General features: G+C 51.0%; 8 protein-coding genes across 8 annotated transcripts; 6 read left to right on the top strand and 2 right to left on the bottom strand.

The window, feature by feature from the left end:
- Positions 1 to 249: 249 nt before the first annotated feature.
- Z518_07098 (uncharacterized protein) lies at positions 250 to 1,805 on the top strand (the record flags this gene model as incomplete). The annotated part of the gene is made up of 2 exons (XM_013415227.1): positions 250 to 613; positions 682 to 1,805. The coding sequence occupies 2 exons, from the start codon at positions 250 to 252 to the stop codon at positions 1,803 to 1,805; spliced, it is 1,488 nt and encodes a 495-aa protein (XP_013270681.1).
- Positions 1,806 to 1,971: 166 nt separating this feature from the next.
- Positions 1,972 to 4,219, bottom strand: Z518_07097 (uncharacterized protein; the record flags this gene model as incomplete). Its single annotated transcript, XM_013415226.1, has 5 exons — positions 1,972 to 2,429; positions 2,480 to 2,880; positions 2,963 to 3,350; positions 3,479 to 3,934; positions 3,982 to 4,219. 5 exons carry the CDS (start codon positions 4,217 to 4,219, stop codon positions 1,972 to 1,974), a joined length of 1,941 nt encoding a protein of 646 aa, XP_013270680.1.
- Positions 4,220 to 4,626: 407 nt separating this feature from the next.
- Z518_07096 (uncharacterized protein) lies at positions 4,627 to 6,516 on the top strand (the record flags this gene model as incomplete). Its single annotated transcript, XM_013415225.1, has 1 exon — positions 4,627 to 6,516. One exon carries the CDS (start codon positions 4,627 to 4,629, stop codon positions 6,514 to 6,516), a length of 1,890 nt encoding a protein of 629 aa, XP_013270679.1.
- A 1,175-nt stretch (positions 6,517 to 7,691) lies between these two features.
- Z518_07095 (uncharacterized protein) lies at positions 7,692 to 8,731 on the top strand (the record flags this gene model as incomplete). The annotated part of the gene is made up of 2 exons (XM_013415224.1): positions 7,692 to 7,827; positions 7,923 to 8,731. The coding sequence occupies 2 exons, from the start codon at positions 7,692 to 7,694 to the stop codon at positions 8,729 to 8,731; spliced, it is 945 nt and encodes a 314-aa protein (XP_013270678.1).
- A 426-nt stretch (positions 8,732 to 9,157) lies between these two features.
- Positions 9,158 to 10,338, top strand: Z518_07094 (uncharacterized protein; the record flags this gene model as incomplete). The annotated part of the gene is made up of 2 exons (XM_013415223.1): positions 9,158 to 9,425; positions 9,479 to 10,338. The coding sequence occupies 2 exons, from the start codon at positions 9,158 to 9,160 to the stop codon at positions 10,336 to 10,338; spliced, it is 1,128 nt and encodes a 375-aa protein (XP_013270677.1).
- A 1,264-nt stretch (positions 10,339 to 11,602) lies between these two features.
- Z518_07093 (uncharacterized protein) lies at positions 11,603 to 13,155 on the top strand (the record flags this gene model as incomplete). The annotated part of the gene is made up of 2 exons (XM_013415222.1): positions 11,603 to 12,016; positions 12,061 to 13,155. The coding sequence occupies 2 exons, from the start codon at positions 11,603 to 11,605 to the stop codon at positions 13,153 to 13,155; spliced, it is 1,509 nt and encodes a 502-aa protein (XP_013270676.1).
- Positions 13,156 to 13,994: 839 nt separating this feature from the next.
- Z518_07092 (uncharacterized protein) lies at positions 13,995 to 15,219 on the top strand (the record flags this gene model as incomplete). The annotated part of the gene is made up of 2 exons (XM_013415221.1): positions 13,995 to 14,018; positions 14,188 to 15,219. 2 exons carry the CDS (start codon positions 13,995 to 13,997, stop codon positions 15,217 to 15,219), a joined length of 1,056 nt encoding a protein of 351 aa, XP_013270675.1.
- An 815-nt stretch (positions 15,220 to 16,034) lies between these two features.
- Positions 16,035 to 16,629, bottom strand: Z518_07091 (uncharacterized protein; the record flags this gene model as incomplete). Its single annotated transcript, XM_013415220.1, has 2 exons — positions 16,035 to 16,430; positions 16,525 to 16,629. 2 exons carry the CDS (start codon positions 16,627 to 16,629, stop codon positions 16,035 to 16,037), a joined length of 501 nt encoding a protein of 166 aa, XP_013270674.1.
- Positions 16,630 to 16,702: the final 73 nt, after the last annotated feature.

Genomic DNA, 16,702 nt, shown 5'->3' with positions numbered 1-16,702 from the left:
CTTGGCTTTGAAGGGCGTTAATGCTTGCAATGCTTGATGCGGAGGATCCACGAATCTTTGCCCAATCGGGCCAACAACAGCACGCAATATCGAGGACAAAGATGCCATGTATGCAGCGGAATTCAGCGCGGGCCGTTGCAGATAATGCAGTGTTCTCGGAGACCCTGTGGTTGGAACCATATAAACAGCAAAAATTCTCATTACGAGAGAGCCAAGTGGCAGAATCCCGGGACTGAAGCACAGGCCGCAATGGCGTTCTATGATGACAAAAGCAAAGACATCGACGTCCACCTTCACGCCAGCTCGACCGACGACACATCAGGCTCTGACCGAGACGGTTCCGATGTGATCCAAGCAACACCCAAGAGAAAATGGCAATCCTACCTCTGGGACAGTCTCGACAAGTCTCCCGAAGAGCGAAGGTTTTTGTTCAAGCTCGACGCGGCAGTCCTCACGTTCGCCAGTCTGGGATATTTCATCAAGTACCTGGACCAGATCAACATCAACAATGCTTTCGTTTCCGGGATGAAGGAAGATCTGGGCCTGTATAAGAACCAGCTCAATTACATGCAGACGTGCTGGACCGTTGGTTATGTCATTGGAGAAGTTCCATGTGAGTGTGGTCCTCGGAAATATCTCAATGTAGTTCCTGAAGACATACTCATACTGACGGGATTCAAGCAAACATGGTCCTCACTCGCGTCCGGCCCAGCATTTGGATCCCAGCAATGGAACTTACCTGGACGGTCCTTACATTCTGTCTCGCTAAATGCAACAGTGCCGGTTCCATCTATGCTCTTCGCTTCCTTATCGGCCTCGCGGAATCCACGTTTTACCCGGGAATGGTATACGTGATCGGGAGTTGGTACAGAAAGGACGAGCTCGCCAAACGGTCTTGCATCTTCCACACCAGTTCCGCAATTGGCAGCATGTTTTCGGGGTATCTCATGGCCGCCGTGTACCATCTCAATGGTCGAGGCGGCCTCCGCGGATGGCAGTGGCTCTTCATTGTGGATGGCATCATCTCCTTACCGATTGCTCTGTCGGGGTTTATTCTTCTGCCGGACGTCCCTGAAATCACTCGAGCATGGTACTTTTCACCCGCGGAGCGTGAATATGCCAAGAAACGGATGAAGCTGGAAGGCCGGGCCCAGCGGGCCCCGTATACCAAAGCCAAATTCAAGAAAATCTTCACCTCCTGGAAGATATACCTTCTCGCAACACTCTACTTTGCCTTCAACAATGCCGGGTCCGGCGTGAGTCAGCCAACGTTCGCACAATATCTGAAGGACTCGAAGAATCCCAAATACACGGTATCGCAGATCAACACGTATCCGACCGCGACTTATGCAGTTCAGATTCTCAGCACACTCATATACGCGTGGACGTCTGATTCGGTATTCCGTGGCGCTCGGTGGCCGCCCATTGTTTTCGGTGGCGTGGTGTGCATAGTATGCTATTCGAGCCTTGCAGTGTGGAACATTCCAGTCGGGTGGCATTGGGCATGCTACATCATCGCCGGTTGTGGAGGCGGTCTCAGTGGACTGTGCATGGCATGGGGACATGAGATTTGCTCGGACGACAATGAGGAACGCGCAATCGTCGTGGGAACGATGAACGAAATAGCTTACGTCTTCCAGGCGTGGCTACCGCTCATTGTGTGGCAGCAGGTCGATGCGCCTGAATACCACAAAGGCTTCGTGACCTCGGCATGCTTGGACGCTCTCATGATCGTAACCGCTTTAGTGATCAGAGTCTTATGGAAGAGGGAGCAAGCGAAGAAGAAGCAAACCAGCAATGCCTAAGGACCCAGGTACCTCAGGGTATCGCGTTCGTAACTAAGTTAAGGGACTTGACAACCTCAAACCCATATATACGAACATGAACAAGAAAATACTGCCGCCTTATCCCAGAATGTGCGCCGTAGTCATTTATCGCCTTGCTACTCTGAAGAAAAGACCTAATGCGCGGTCAAGGAGACGGCTCTCTGTGACTTCTACCAAGGAGGGGATCATAGAGCCGACTTCGACTCCACCCAGGGTCGCCTCCTGAAATCGCTGGACGTGACGTCTTGTCCACTTCCGCCCCTCGACTTGACGTTGGTCTAGTCAAACGTTTCTGCACCTTGTCGTCGGGAGAATGTTCACCGACAGACAAATCCTTCACAAGACTTTTGGTCATGGATTGGAAGAAGTATGAGGCAAGTTCTGTCTCTTCCCTTTCATCCTCCTGCACCAATCTAGCTACCTCTTCTTTCGGTAGATTCTTTCGGCGGATTTGACAAATTTCGCGTATGATCCATTTCAAAGCTTCTTCCGGGGCCCGGGTTCGCGGCAGTGCGTACTCCGGATCTCTCACATATCGCCGAGTCACGTCGGCGGCGCCGTCGTGAGAAAATGCGATGCAATATGATATACGTTTGTTCCAGCCTAGCAAAAGTACTTAGTTATCGGGAGAAAATTGCCGTGGACCAACTCACCTTCAGTGTATACCAGCGGATTGTCCCACAGTTCCTCACACGGATCTGCGTGAATCCAACGACGTTGGTGTTCCGAATAGATCTCAACCCAAACATGGTCTTCAGCATTCCAGACCCAACGAACTCTTGCCCCCGCGGCTCGACAAAGCATTGCAAAACAATTGCTGAACTCTCCAACTCGTCCCTCTCTGGTCTCGAGCAGTTTCCAGACATCCGCATAACGAGGAAACCTTCTGAGCTGCCCGCAACCATCGTAATCGCACCGATATAGCTCAACCCTAGTAGCTCCAGAAGCAGCTTCATCTGGCAAAGGTGGTGTTTGACCTTGTGCCGTAGTCGGACAGCCACATTTCGAGCACGCAGGATTGTTGATGAACGTGAAGAAGGACCGCTTAAACCATCTATGCCTTGAATTCAGCAAGGACTCTCTACGATTTTGGGGCAGGCCGACTTTCCCGTGCAGGAAATCACTTGACGACTCACCTCAGTAATGCTCGAATAACGCAATCTTGATAACCCCATTGCGGTTTGGCATCCATGCCGAGGGAGGCGGCATAGCCTTTGAAGATATTATGCTCCTCCTCCGCCTCAGCATAGAGCCTGTCCAGAGGTACAACGTTCAGGGCCTCGTCCAGAAGTCCTGGATTCTCATATTTTGTTGGGGATACCGACAAGGTCAATAAAATGCTGCGAAACTTCAAAGAGCCTCTGTCCGAAGGCGGAGTTGGTATAAGTTCACCATGATCTTGTTGCTCATCGAGTTCAGCTAGCCTCCTAGCACTAGGTTGTGGTCGCAGCTCCAGATTTCGAGGCGTCTCTTCATAAGCCGGTAGTGGTTCCTGGATCTGAGCTAGCACAGCACCCCATTCATCTACTTGGAATAGTTAGTGGATGGTCGAATCAGACTGGCAGTCAGTGGTCTCTCCTCATAGTCTGAGCACTAAGACAAACAAAAAGCGGGATCGTCAACAGCTGTACCTGCCGACAAGGGCTGCTTACCGGCACTGTCCGGTTCTATGTCTGCCGGAGTCTGTGGCAGATGCCCCCTATCTATCTTTGATTTTCCCTTCTGGTCAGTCAAGTCCGGACCGAGCAACTTCTCTGGCTCGGATATAACACTATGAGTATGGTTCTGGAGTCGGGATCTTTGTTGCAGTTCTTCGGAAGCTTGAACAAATGTTCTATCCATAGAAGGGACAAGTTGCATCAACAATCTGATTTGATACTTCAGACTTGGTCCAAAATTTTCCTCACTTGTGTCTGAATCATCCGTGATGAACCCATCGTCTTCCTCATCCTCATCTACTGTATCACGCTGTGAGTGAGACTTGAGGCACTCCTTCGCGTCGCTGAGGTGGGTTCTCAGGAGTTCAGCCTCGGTCAGAAATTCAGCCTTACTCGGAAATTCAGAATCTTCTGAGAGATCTGACGAGGTCCTTTGTCGTTCAATTGATACTAAAATGAATCAGAATCAGGGAATATCCTAGGGCAACAATACTCACAGGGTGCCAAGGACTCTCCCACGGCAACAAGAGTTCTTAAGATTGAGATCCCTAGATCTGCGGAAAAGACCACAATGTCATGGAGTTTGCCATCTTCGAATCCCTCTTTCCAGAGGTATAGAGTAGCAAGCTCTTCCCGCAGGTCATTTCTTTGACAGACCAGCCATCGCAAATAGGTTATACACTGTGCACTCAGTCTTTCACATTGAACAGCAACAGCCTTCGGATCGTAGGCCATGACAGCGCTAAGACGGAGTGATCGTGGGCTCTTTTCGGCCGTCTTCGACCCCAGGGGAGCAGATCTCAGCACTTGATCTGATCGATGTCCCTATGTTCTGTTCACGTTCACGACCTCGTCCAACTGAAGCCATCAGGCTGCTAGAATCTACTCCGTCCGGTGCATCTAACCTGATCTGTTTAGCCTGATGCATTTACCCCTCATTCGAAGACGAACAATGGATAGGGTTATCAGCCTCGTTTTCAAACGAAATTCATGTTGTTAACCAGCATCCCACGGCGCTGACGTTTCACTTGTCCAGCAGGAGCTGGCCTTACTGGTTTGCCATGCTGCCTGTCAGTTTGATTGAATCAATGACGAGTCGAGTTTAGAATTATAAACTCGAAGCGACAGGACAAGGCTGAGGAATGTCCGGACTCGAGGCCGCCGGCGTCATCCTGGGCGCCTTACCTTTGCTCATCGATGGCTACGATAGGGTGATAGCGCCATTCAAAGCCTATCAAAAATTCTCCTCAAAGTTCAAGGCTTTCCACGATGGCTTCGAAGTGCAAAGGACAATCTTTCGCACCGAGTGTATATTGTTGCTGGCGCCCGTCACCACCAGGGCCTTGGCGGTTACGATGCTGAACGATACTCTGCATCCTTCCTGGGGCGATGAGAATCTAAGTGAACGTTTCAATGCGCAACTCGGGTCATTGGGTTCTGCCTGCAAGACAACAATCCAAATGATCGACAGAAAACTCCAAGAGATCGAGCAGAAGTCCAAGGAGTTCGAAGGCATTGTTTTCCCGTCCACATCGCAACAAACCCTCTCCGGGAAAGATTGGAGAAGGGCAGTAGGCAAGAAGTTCAAGTTCAGCTTTCGTTCCGATAATATACTACGAAAATCCCTGGAAGAGCTTATGAAGCTCAACGACACATTCAGGATCCTATCGTGTCAAGTCGTTCGACTTGAGACAGAATGGCCTTTATCAAGTCAAGATTCAAGGCTAGACACCAAAATGGCGGCTAGTTTGAACCGATTTCGCGTCATCCGGGACGCCTCAGAGCATCTGTATGAGTCGCTGTGCAAAGCCTGCAATACCGACCACGAGCATCTGGCTCGGTTTTCTTTAGACGTCGAAAAAAGATTTCCAGCCACTGGTTGCGGCAGTGTTCGATTCTGCCTGTCGTACATGATTCTCTCTGAAAGGAGCAAAATTTCCACACCAGCAGTTATATCGGATCAGTCCCGGACAGGAGGGCAGACTAGCAGTGTCAATACCTCGACACAGTCTCAGGGAAATGGTCAACGAATGAAGAGTGGTGTGTGGCTTGATATTGAGTCCGTGCGGCAACCTCCTGTTTCAGACCACTCTACTGGCATATCACTTTCTCATAATTTGCCTGGTACGAGTCTACCCTCCTCTGCCGTCACAACCAGCAAACCTGTTATACTTGGAAGAGGAGAAAACCTTTGTACAGAGCTCACAATCTCTTCGTTGGATCCAAGTAGCGTCCCGACGGCCCCGGCGCAAAATTCGACAATTGCTCTGTGGAATGTGGGGACTTTCCAACACTTTCTTCATCGCTCACCAAGTACCGACCCAGATGCGATTCCGCTTTCAAGACGGCTCTCTCAGTTGCCTAAGCGCGGTCATGACATGAACCTGCCGGAATACCAGCGGCTGAGCCTGGCCAAAGTACTCAGCGGCGCTGTTCTGCAGCTTCAAGGCACTCCGTGGCTCTCAGAATCTCTTCTCAGCCACAACATCTTGGTCTTAGAGTTGGCAAGAGAAACTCAATTCAGGCCGTCGTCATACGGCGACCAACATTTCTCACTATTCATCGACGTTCCTTTGAGACTTGACACTTTTGGAATGCGTGGCGATTTGGACGTTTCAGGCACAGCAATGATTTCATCCCGAAGTCAGTTCTCCAGCAGACTTCCCAGCGTGGCCCCAAACGACTTTCTCTATCATCTCGGAATCCTCCTCCTCGAGCTAGCCTACCACACATCATTTGACAACCTAGTTGCAGAAGTCCGTCAAGATGATGCCATTCCACTGCCACTCTCAGCAGATGATCGTACGGCAGAATTTCAGATTGCCTGTCGACTGGCCGACAATGTAGGCACCTCGATGGGATCCAGTTACGCACGTATCGCAAAGAAATGTATTCGTTGTGATTTTGGGTGTGGTGAGACTCTTGAGGATGTGGCTCTTCAGAGGCGAGTTTACCAGGATGTATTCTGCACCCTTGAATCCTTGGAGACAGGGTTTAAAAATCTTCAAACTGCGGTCCCTGCCATCCCCTGAAAGGCTTTTTTGTTGAGTTATCCCAGTGATCATTGTCCTGACCCTCACAATAGCAGATGAGTACGCTACCGTCCTTCCGTCAGAGAGATCATGTTCCATCTTACGCCTTGAGACCTACCGTGACTCAGGATAGAGGAAGAGGGATAGGAATATCCAAGAACAGATTCCGCATACAGAAACACCGCATATATCCATTCACATTGTAGCACCCTCCGGCGAAGGCTTCTGTCAAACAGCTGGTGCCTAGTGCCAAGAGCCCCTGTTCCCTGACCTATATAGAAGGGTTTCCCCCTTTCCATGGCTGCAATCTGCACACGAGTTTTCACCCGTCCATCCCCCCTCTCAAAGTTCGACAGCTTCCATTTCTTTTGTAGCGCAGCTCTCGTTTCTCAATTTCTCCTCCTCACTATGAAATCCGTTTGCTCCGTAGAGTTTTGACGACCTGTTTTAGCGACCCGGACAGATCGACAGGCCTTTGTCACGTGACCAACAGCCTTGTCACGATGAGGTAATATTTATATCAACTCAAGTTACACTAGTCCGTCCGGAACTCGTTCCTAAGAGCTCGGAATTCTTGTCCTGTTATACCATACCTGCCGACGTAATTCTTAGTTCATTCGCATGTATCATAATGCTGATCTTCTCCGTTTGCTTGAAACCTCTCCTCGGATCTCTGTGCCTTCCTGTCGGCCTTCTCATTGGCCAAATTACTTCTGAACAAATACTTTTACTCTACCAGAAGACCTCTTCCACGACAAGGATATGAAATTGGTTAGGTTAATCGTTCGGACCGGTAGCCGGCCGTGTCGCCATCAAGGCTCTTTTCGTCCGCTTTATGCACCGAAATCTTGGTCTGGGCAGCCCTGCTATGATCAGAGGGGACAATGCAAAGACAAGCCCCTTTCAATCACCCAACCTGTGGAGCTGAAACGGCAGTCCGTTCTCGTCGAAGCAGGAGGCGCCCCCTCCCCGGTAAGACTTTCCCCCTCCAAACTCCACTATGTGACGCAGAGGTGATGAAATAAGTTCTCTATGGCTGATGGTCTGCGTTTCGTCATTTTTATGCTTATGCTATAGCCGTAGGGTATTTATGATCAGTCTCTCCTCGGCCAGAGCACTCATCTTTGGCGGTTCCGTTTGTCCAGAAGAATCTCTTCCTTTTACTACATTTCAACATGGAGAAAGCAATTTCGTCGACGGAAAGGGCCGCACAGAAAGCAGCCGATACCGTTCACAGCGGAACTGATCGATCCTCTCATGTGCAAGTCAATAAACTCTTGGACGTCGATGGAAGAGTGGCACTGGTTACTGGTAAGCGTGGTACCTTGGACTCTGTGAAGAACACACGCCGCATCACGTCTATTTCTGCTCCCTTTGGCCATGGAACTTGTTTGACGAAGTCTCAGGCGGTGGTTCTGGCATCGGTCTTATGGCCACGCAAGTCTTAGCGAGGCACGGCGCCAAAGTATATATCGTCGGCCGTACTCAAGATAAGCTCGAGAAGGTGGTCGAGACTTACGGCAAGAATATCCCCGGTCAGATTATTGCCTTGACCTACGACGTAACTCAGAAGGACCAAATCGATGCGCTCTATCAGGAGATCAGCTCGCGCGAGAAGTGCCTCTGCATTCTGATCAACAATGCCGGAATTGGAAGCAACACCTTTGAGACCAAGGCCTCATCAGCAGAGGAGATGAAGTCGAATTTGTTCAGCCATCCCAAGGCCACCTTCGAAGAGTGGACCTCCACCTACCAAGCTCTAGTCGCGCAAGTGTATTTCATGACAACGGCCTTCCTGCCATTGCTCCATCGCTCCACCGAGAGGCACGAAGGTTACTCTGGAACGGTCATCAACATTGCGTCAGTCTCCGGCATGATCAAGAGTGCACAGCATCATTTTGCGTACAGCACGGCAAAAGCAGGGACGATCCATCTCAGTCGCACGCTAGCAAGCGAAATTGCCGATAACGGACTTAAAATCCGGGTCAACAGTATCTCGCCGGGAGTATTCCCCACTGAGTTGACAACGGGAGGTAGCGACGAGAACCAGAAGAGTGAGCTGAGCAAAGAGTTATTTGAAGGGAGGATTCCGGCAGGGAGACCTGGTAAAGATGAAGACATCGCTAGCGCGATCTTGTTCTGCGCCGCCAACCAGTATATCAACGGACAGAACTTGGTTGTCGATGGAGGCTACACGCTGGCTGCTGGAATGTAGACAGTGGACATGATAGTCCTGGCCATATCATCTCCCGTGGACAGCCTTGTGTAGTCACCGTATTTGAGCTGATCTTCAAATGGGTAAAGCGAATGAGGATATATGGTGCATGTTTCCAAATGCTTCGAAATTTGAAATGTCAAGGCCAGGAGCAGCAATCTGCCGCCGCATTGAACGGAATTTCTGACGGCTGTTGGGATGATTACCGCGTTATTTGCCCGCCGCCAATCCCGGTTCTAGTAGCACAACTAGACCGGGGCCACGAGCCAAGGCTGAACACAGGGCGGCGTCACATCGTTCCCAAAATGGTATTATTACCTAATTACGGTACCCTTTCTTGGCGCGTTTAGACGGCGGCCATCATATATTAGTAGTGACCAAGTACGACTCCTTCTTGTTTAGATCAACGACGTCGCGATATTCCGTATGTCTGCACCTTCAATACCTAATTTGAACTCCCTGCGCCGTGGAGGATTGCGTGGGCGGGGGCGATCACGGGGCGGTTCCAGTGTCGATGTTGGTCCGGCAGGGGCCCGAAGACACATCAACCACGATGAGATTGTGCAAAACACCGATAATGACGCCGTTGCCTCTCGACTGAGCGCTATAGACGCCGGATACCTCGAAGATCCATTTGCCGCACCACTGAGCACTGGAAATACCGTTTCAAGACGGCTGCCGCTGATGAATCGAGGTAGGCTGAAAGCGTGCTATCGACCGGGTGAGATCTCCGTTCATCATCTACAGGAACCTACGTCAGAACAACAAGCATTGACCGGATAGTTGACACCTTTCTGTCTTCTCCTGCCAACACACGCAAGCAAATCATCTCGCTGGGGGCAGGGAGTGACACGAGATACTTTCGGCTTAAGCAGAAGCGGCGGGAACTCGACATCGTGTACCATGAACTCGATTTCGAAGCCAACACCAGAAGAAAGATCAGCCGATTACGATCCCCTGTCTTTGCAGCCAAGGCCAAGGCTCTGGGGGGGGTTGATCTGCACGCTCCAGAAGTCCAAATTCTTCAGGACGGATCGATGCTGAAGTCGCCACAATATTTCATACATCCGCAGGACCTCCGACAACTGGCATATAATGAGACACCGTTGGTGGGGGTCGACAAGACCCTACCAACGCTTATTGTTTCGGAGTGTTGTCTCATATACCTCCCTCCTGACGATGCCGACGCGGTGCTGCAATACTTCTGTACACTAATCACCAACCCGACCTCGTTGGCCATCGTGATATACGAGCCTATTCGTCCATATGACTCATTCGGGAAGACCATGGTAAGCAATCTGATGAGCCGAGGAATTCAACTGCAGACTCTCGAGAAGTACGCCGGGCTTGAGGAACAAAAAGAGCGGCTAAGAACGTATGGGTTCGATGGAGAGGCGGCTGGGCCCGGCGCCGGAAGAGAGGCATCCGACATCGACTTCGTTTGGCAACGATGGATAGCACCAGATGAAAAAGAACGAGTCGATGGATTGGAATGGATGGATGAGGTGGAAGAGTTTGTGCTCCTCGCGAAGCATTATTGCATATGTTGGGGCTGGCGTGGATATGAGGAGGACTTATCTTGGAGGGAGTTACTCGGTCCGAAATAGAGGGGATGGAGTGGGATTGTTCCGCTCGGGCCTCCAGACGGCAAGACTTCTAGCTTTAACAAAGGGGTTTCTCGTTGAAGTCAACTTTGTCCGCCATTGTGATCATGTGATGTATATCACGTGACTCGTCGTCTGGTGTGCTCGTGCTCAATTGCCGTGGTTGTTTGGCATGCCCGCCAGCTGTCAATCCCACGTTCCTGTCAAAGTCTCGAACGTGGACGGTCTGCTAGTCATGTACCGAGTTTGAGCAAACACTTACTGGACACTGATATTTATTGCGCCGCTCCTCTGGCTGCTTGTTGGGCTCATTTTTGCGCTTCCACGCTTGTCACCGCCGGCGCCCGCCCCTAACCATAGAGACATTCCTTTTTGTTGTCCGCCTCTGAAACTCCGGTTGATTGATTTCCCAACCGTATCAAAGTCGAGCAACTTGCATTTTCGTTATTATTTGCACGAGAAAGAAACCTGTGTACATCCAATGGAGCCAGGGCCTGACACGCAGAATAAACCCCCCATCGACCGGGTCTCGTCCAAACAAAGTTCATGTGTTTGGTGGGCTTTTCAAGAGCTGGAACACTTGCACCGGCATTCAAGACCGCCGTCCAAGAGTCTGAACGAAATTTGCTGTAATTAACATTCCAAGCATGCATCAGGTTTGCAACCCCAGAGCAAACGAGCGGTAAGCGAAATGTGCAGGGCCCAAAGCACAGGGCAATCACTCATCATGATTTGCTCGCAGGGGACATTGCTTGACAAGCTCAAAGCATTAAGCTCAGGTCGGGTTATTTCTGATTCGCACCTTGAAATTTGACAATGCTCATAGCGGACCGGGGCTTGACGTGATGGGTGGCCGACATCCCTGACTGGACCCCATTTGCAATCCGAGCAGTGGGTTGGCAAGTGGAGCTCCAATGCGCCAGCCTTGCATGGCTCCAGAACCGTCTTTTTCCCTGGTTCTGCTCGCTCCTCACAGCCAATTTGCACTGGAGTTTGTTTCCCCTCTTGATCTGCATCTCCTTCTTCTCTGAATCTAGCTCTGTACTGCTCTCCTTGGTTCCTTCGTTGTCGTCGCTGGAGTTGGTTGTCGTCGATTTCCTCTATCGCGCGCTCTGCGAGCTCCCACGTTCTCTACCCAAACAACTGGCCCTAGTCACTCATTTCGAGTCCGAGTTCAAGTTCACTGAACAAAATCTCCTTCGGTGTCGCAAGCCGATGCTCATACAGCAACAGTCATTCCACCGACCTGGACATATCGTCAGAAACAATGCGCAAACGAACGTTTACCTCGGGCGCGAGCGCTCTGCTGCTTCTGACCGCTTCACTCGTTAGCGCCAAACATGGCGTTCATGATCACCTCGAGGTTCTTCACAAACGACATCGCGCACATCGAGAATTGACCGCCCGATCAACCGCTGAGGAGGGTGAGCTCGGAGTGGAAATAAGAGCGATCCCAGAAACCTCCGCATCTCATATATTGGAGAAGCGCAATGGACAGTGCGCTTTTCCCACCGACGCCGGATTGGTATCAGTCACTCCCGGTGATGAAAATGCGGGATGGGCGATGAGCCCTGATCAGCCTTGTACGCCCGGGAATTACTGCCCCTACGCTTGCCCACCGGGTCAAGTCTCTATGCAGTGGGATCCATCGGCGACATCTTATTCGTACCCCAAGTCAATGGTTGGTTCTCTTCTGATATGGGGATAATGTACTGACGTGAACAGAATGGCGGGTTGTATTGCGACAACGATGGCAACATCCAGAAGCCATTCCCCGACAAACCGTATTGTCAGTCCACGGCCACCAACATTGGAGTAGTGAACAATGCTGGCGGTGTTGTGTCCTTCTGTCAGACCGTCCTTCCTGGAAATGAAGCCATGTTGATTCCTACATCGGTCGACGGTTTCGCCACCCTGGCTGTTCCCGACCCAACCTATTGGTGTGGTACCGCAGCGCACTACTACATCAACCCTCCAGGAATTGGCACGGATGAAGCTTGCGTATGGGGTACCAATGCGAATCCTCTTGGCAACTGGTCTCCGTATGTGGCCGGGGCCAATGCGGATTCGTCGGGGGAAACCTTCATCAAACTTGGCTGGAATCCCATTTACCTGGAACCGACCACTCCCTTCCGCAACGAAATGCCAGACTGGGGCGTCAAGATTGACTGTCCCAATGGTGGTTGTAATGGGCTTCCTTGTGCCATTGACCCGAGCCAGAACAAGGTCAACCAGATGGTGGGAAGCTCCAGCGACGGAGCAGGAGGTGGTGCGTTTTGCGTGGTGACCGTTGCAAAGGGATCGTCGGCAAACTTTGTGATCTTCAAAGCTGGCGGTGATAGCAGCAGTGGAGGTTCATCAAGTTCGTCGGCAAGTGGTAGTCAAGGCGGCCAATTCTTTCAGTCCACGACCTCGTCGGAAGCTGCTCCTCCTCCTACATCATCTGAATCTTCCTCAAGCGACACCTGGACCAGTTCCGCTGAGCCTACCTCCAGTGCGTGGACAAGCTCGTCCGTCACCACCACCAGCTCATCGCCTTCGTCCTCTTCAGTCGCTCCCACCACCACCAAGAATTCCAGCAGGCTCCCAACTCACTCACCATACTATTCTTTGTTCAACCACACCTCAACTGCTGGGGCTACGGAAGGAACCGAAGGAGCTTCTGAAACCGCTGCGGGTGAGAGCCCTGCGGCACCATCAGAATCTGGCTCGTCGGTGCAGCCTTCGATTTCACCCGCAACTGGAGCAGCACCAATGGTCAAATACTCCATCATGAGCATCTTCTTAGGCCTGACCTTCTTCGCCTTGGCTACTCTGTGATACCTGGGACCTCCGCTTCCTTCAAGGTTTCACAATCACCGTGCATTTGAGATCCGAGAAATCATATGGACTTTGGACCTCACGCGCAGCTGGCCTTGCAAATACCATTCCTTTGTTCTCAACCATCTTACGGTTGGATATCCTAACCAGGTCTTTTCATTTCTTCTATCAAATTTTATCGAATTTTCGTGTCCAGATATTCTTCGGAACATAAGAATACTTTTCACGTTCGCATCATTCTGGAAATGCCGGCAAAGAGCGACAACAAACACGCTGGACTTGTGTGTGTGTGTGTGTGAGATGGGGGGCTGGCAGATGGAAGGAGATGCTTCGCAAGCAATGCATGAGTTTGGGTTTTGTTGGAACTATTGTTAATCTATTTTTATTCCCCAGAGCATGATGGATTGGAGGCCGGTTATTATTAACGATGCCCACGTTATTTATTGCTGCCACTTATTGAAGGAGGGAATGGGATCGAAAAAGCTAGGGACATTGAGCGTTGAATGTTCAGCAGATTTGAATGGGGAATTATATCGTTGATTTAATGCAATTGTTTATAATTTGATATGCATAAGTACTGGCCGTTCAGTAGTCATTCGTGAGTAGGACTCCCTTTTCAGGTATGAACTCCCACCGGCTTGTACTGTGGATCTTGTACCACTTTCCGTCTAGCATCTGCACAGCGCCTCTGCTCCACCTTTATTGAAGCCATATATCCAGTACTGCAGTTGACGACTGATCAACCAAGGCTCTTCAGATCTCTACGTTTTCCCTATACGTTGCAGATAAAACCCTAGCACACTTCTAATACTTTCCACTCCAGGCCGTCTTAGGACAAGATGCCAGCGGCGTCGCCTCAAACAGTATGTATTTCTTTACTCTTACACGAGTCCTATCTCGGTTTCCGGCTTCCAAATACAAATACATCCCCAAATTCCCAGTCCCCAGACCACCGCCGCCAGACACCCTCCATTTCCTGGCCCTTCCTCTTTTTCAGACTGACTGTGAGTGCAACACGATAACACGGCACAGGTGAAACTTAAATCGACCCTTCGGCTTCTCATCCCCCGCCTGCGCAATGCCCAAAAGAAAGACACCGCCCTCTCTGTAGCTGCGCGCCGCGAAATGGCCGAACTCCTCTCGCAATCCCGCGAAGCCTCCGCGCGCATCCGCGTCGAAAATATCATCCACACCGACATCACCGTCGAGTTAATGGAAATTCTGGAACTGTACACCGAACTCCTCCTCGCCCGCGCCGGCCTGCTCGATGTCCGTGACAAGAATATCAAAGAAGGGACGACAAATACAGGCATGGACGAAAACACAGGCTTGGAAGAGGCGGCTGCCAGCATCATCTACGCCGCCCCGCGATTACCTAGGGACGTACGCGAACTGGGGATCGTGAGAAACATGTTGGTTGAGAGGTTTGGCAAGGAGTTTGCGATTCGCGCGAACGAGAATCAGGACAATATCGTCCCCGCTCGTGTGGCGGATAAATTGAAGGTAGACCCGCCCAGCCCGAGGCTGGTGCAGGCGTATCTTGAGGAGATTGCGAGAACGTACGGGGTCAGTTGGCCACCGCAAAAAGACGAGGTTGAGGAATTGGAACGGGAAGTGGATGAAGAAAGACACGACGAGGACGATGATGGCGTAGGAGGTGGTATGAAGGAGCAACCTATACTGGCGGACGGGATGACGGCAACAACGCCATCGACCCCCGCTCGCCCGGATAAGATTGATATTGGGACGTTGCAGAATGCGACACCGCCGTCGAGCCTGGAGCCCCAGGGTGCGAAGAGTCCTGTCTCCGTGGCTCCGCCGGGGGCCAGGTCGGATAATATTAGTCCGAGAGTCAAGTTGCCGGGGGGTGGGGAGATAGGGAAGAACGATGGGAAGGTGAGCGTTGGGAAGTTGACGGCGACGACGGCGAACGGTGCCGGGAAGAGTCAGGAAACAGCGACAACGACGATATCCGGAGGTGGAGGGACGAGCGCAGGGCCGGTTCCGGGCAAGGTACCGACTGTGGATGATTTGGCGAGGAGGTTTTCGGCACTAAAGAGGTGATGTCGAGAATGCGACCAGGAATGATTATGTGCGCGTTTTCTATGCGATTGCAAGAGACCAGGACCATGAGATGGACGGCTTTTGTTTAACAAGGACCGGAAAGGCAAAACGAGAGAGAAGGTATGGCATGGATATACGATACGTTGTGCTATCTGCATCGGAGAGCGAGTTCCAGATGGCTGCAAACATATCATCTCGGATGCCTTGACTTGCATGGAATATCTGTCGCCTTCCTCCCTCGATGGCCAGTCTCTCCTTTCCTGAAACGGGTATGTGGAGAGCCAAAGCCAGATATCCGTCAATCTCTTTTGCCCACGTCATCTCGAATGCACTGGGTTTTCAACGTCTTGGGAAACGGTATTCGATCCCCAGATGTCCCACGCCCGAGAGAAGATATCCCCTCGGCGTATTTGTGAGTTTGACGTCGCGAAGCGAAGCTTGGAAATTCCTCCGGCATGTTCATCGGCGTGACAATGGAGGTTGAATCAGGGAAAAATGCCTTTTGCTGAACAGTCTTTGCGTGTTCTGTTGCTCTTTGTCCTTCGGCGGCTGTTATATTGGATATGTTCGAACACGGTTGAGAGGGCTGGAGGAACATATGCTATTGCACATCCGATGCTCATGCTCTCCTGCAGGAATATTGTTGATTCCCCTTTTGTGTCTTCGTAAAGGACCTTTTTGGAGGTCTCCCCTTCATCTCTGATTCCGCTGACAGATAACGCCACATCAAATAGCTAGTTGTATCCGCTACAGGGCTCCGTAATGATGAAGCCATTCTTTTGGGGTCTTTTACCACACTTCCTTAGATGTCTTGCTCATTCCAATTTATCCAAATGTTCCAATCTCGTCAAGACAACCTGTTTACTCGTCTCCTCGATCTCGCCGGCCAGGAAGACTTCGTCCAGTATAGCGTAGACCTTGTAAAAGTTGAACACCAGGTCCAATTCACAGACATTGCCGAAAAATTGGTCGAGAACCTCGACGAAGAAATGGATCGCCTCTAAATATGCGAGTTCGTTGTCGTTGGCGTCAACGCAGACACAGAAGAACAGACCGGCGTAGCGCCGGTAGACGATTTTGGTCGAGGACAGGTTCTGGCGGACCAGGGGTTGGGTGTGGTGTAAAGTCGAGCTGGAGGAGCTGGGGGCAGAACGGAACTCCACGAAATTGGATTGGTATTTCTGGTCTCGGGGAGCGATGAGGCGGTGGACCTAGAGAGAGGGAGACGAAAAATATTCAGATTTAGAACATGTCTTATTCGTCGGGAGAAGAACAGAGTCTGGATGGGGAATTGAATATACGTACCTCGCCTTTCAATTTGACCTTCTCTTCATCAGTGTACGGGGCATACCATTTGGCAAGTCGCGTTTTGCCCTGACGGTTCTGAACGAGAATGAATGAGAGGACCATCTTAATTGGTTACAAATAATCAGGAGAATGAGGTTGGGAGAGATGAAGCTGTCCGATCAATTGGCGAGATGGA

This window comes from Rhinocladiella mackenziei (genome assembly GCF_000835555.1).
Source record: "Rhinocladiella mackenziei CBS 650.93 unplaced genomic scaffold supercont1.5, whole genome shotgun sequence".
In the NCBI taxonomy this organism is placed as follows: domain Eukaryota; kingdom Fungi; phylum Ascomycota; class Eurotiomycetes; order Chaetothyriales; family Herpotrichiellaceae; genus Rhinocladiella; species Rhinocladiella mackenziei.
This window is presented reverse-complemented; position numbering and strand designations above follow the sequence as displayed.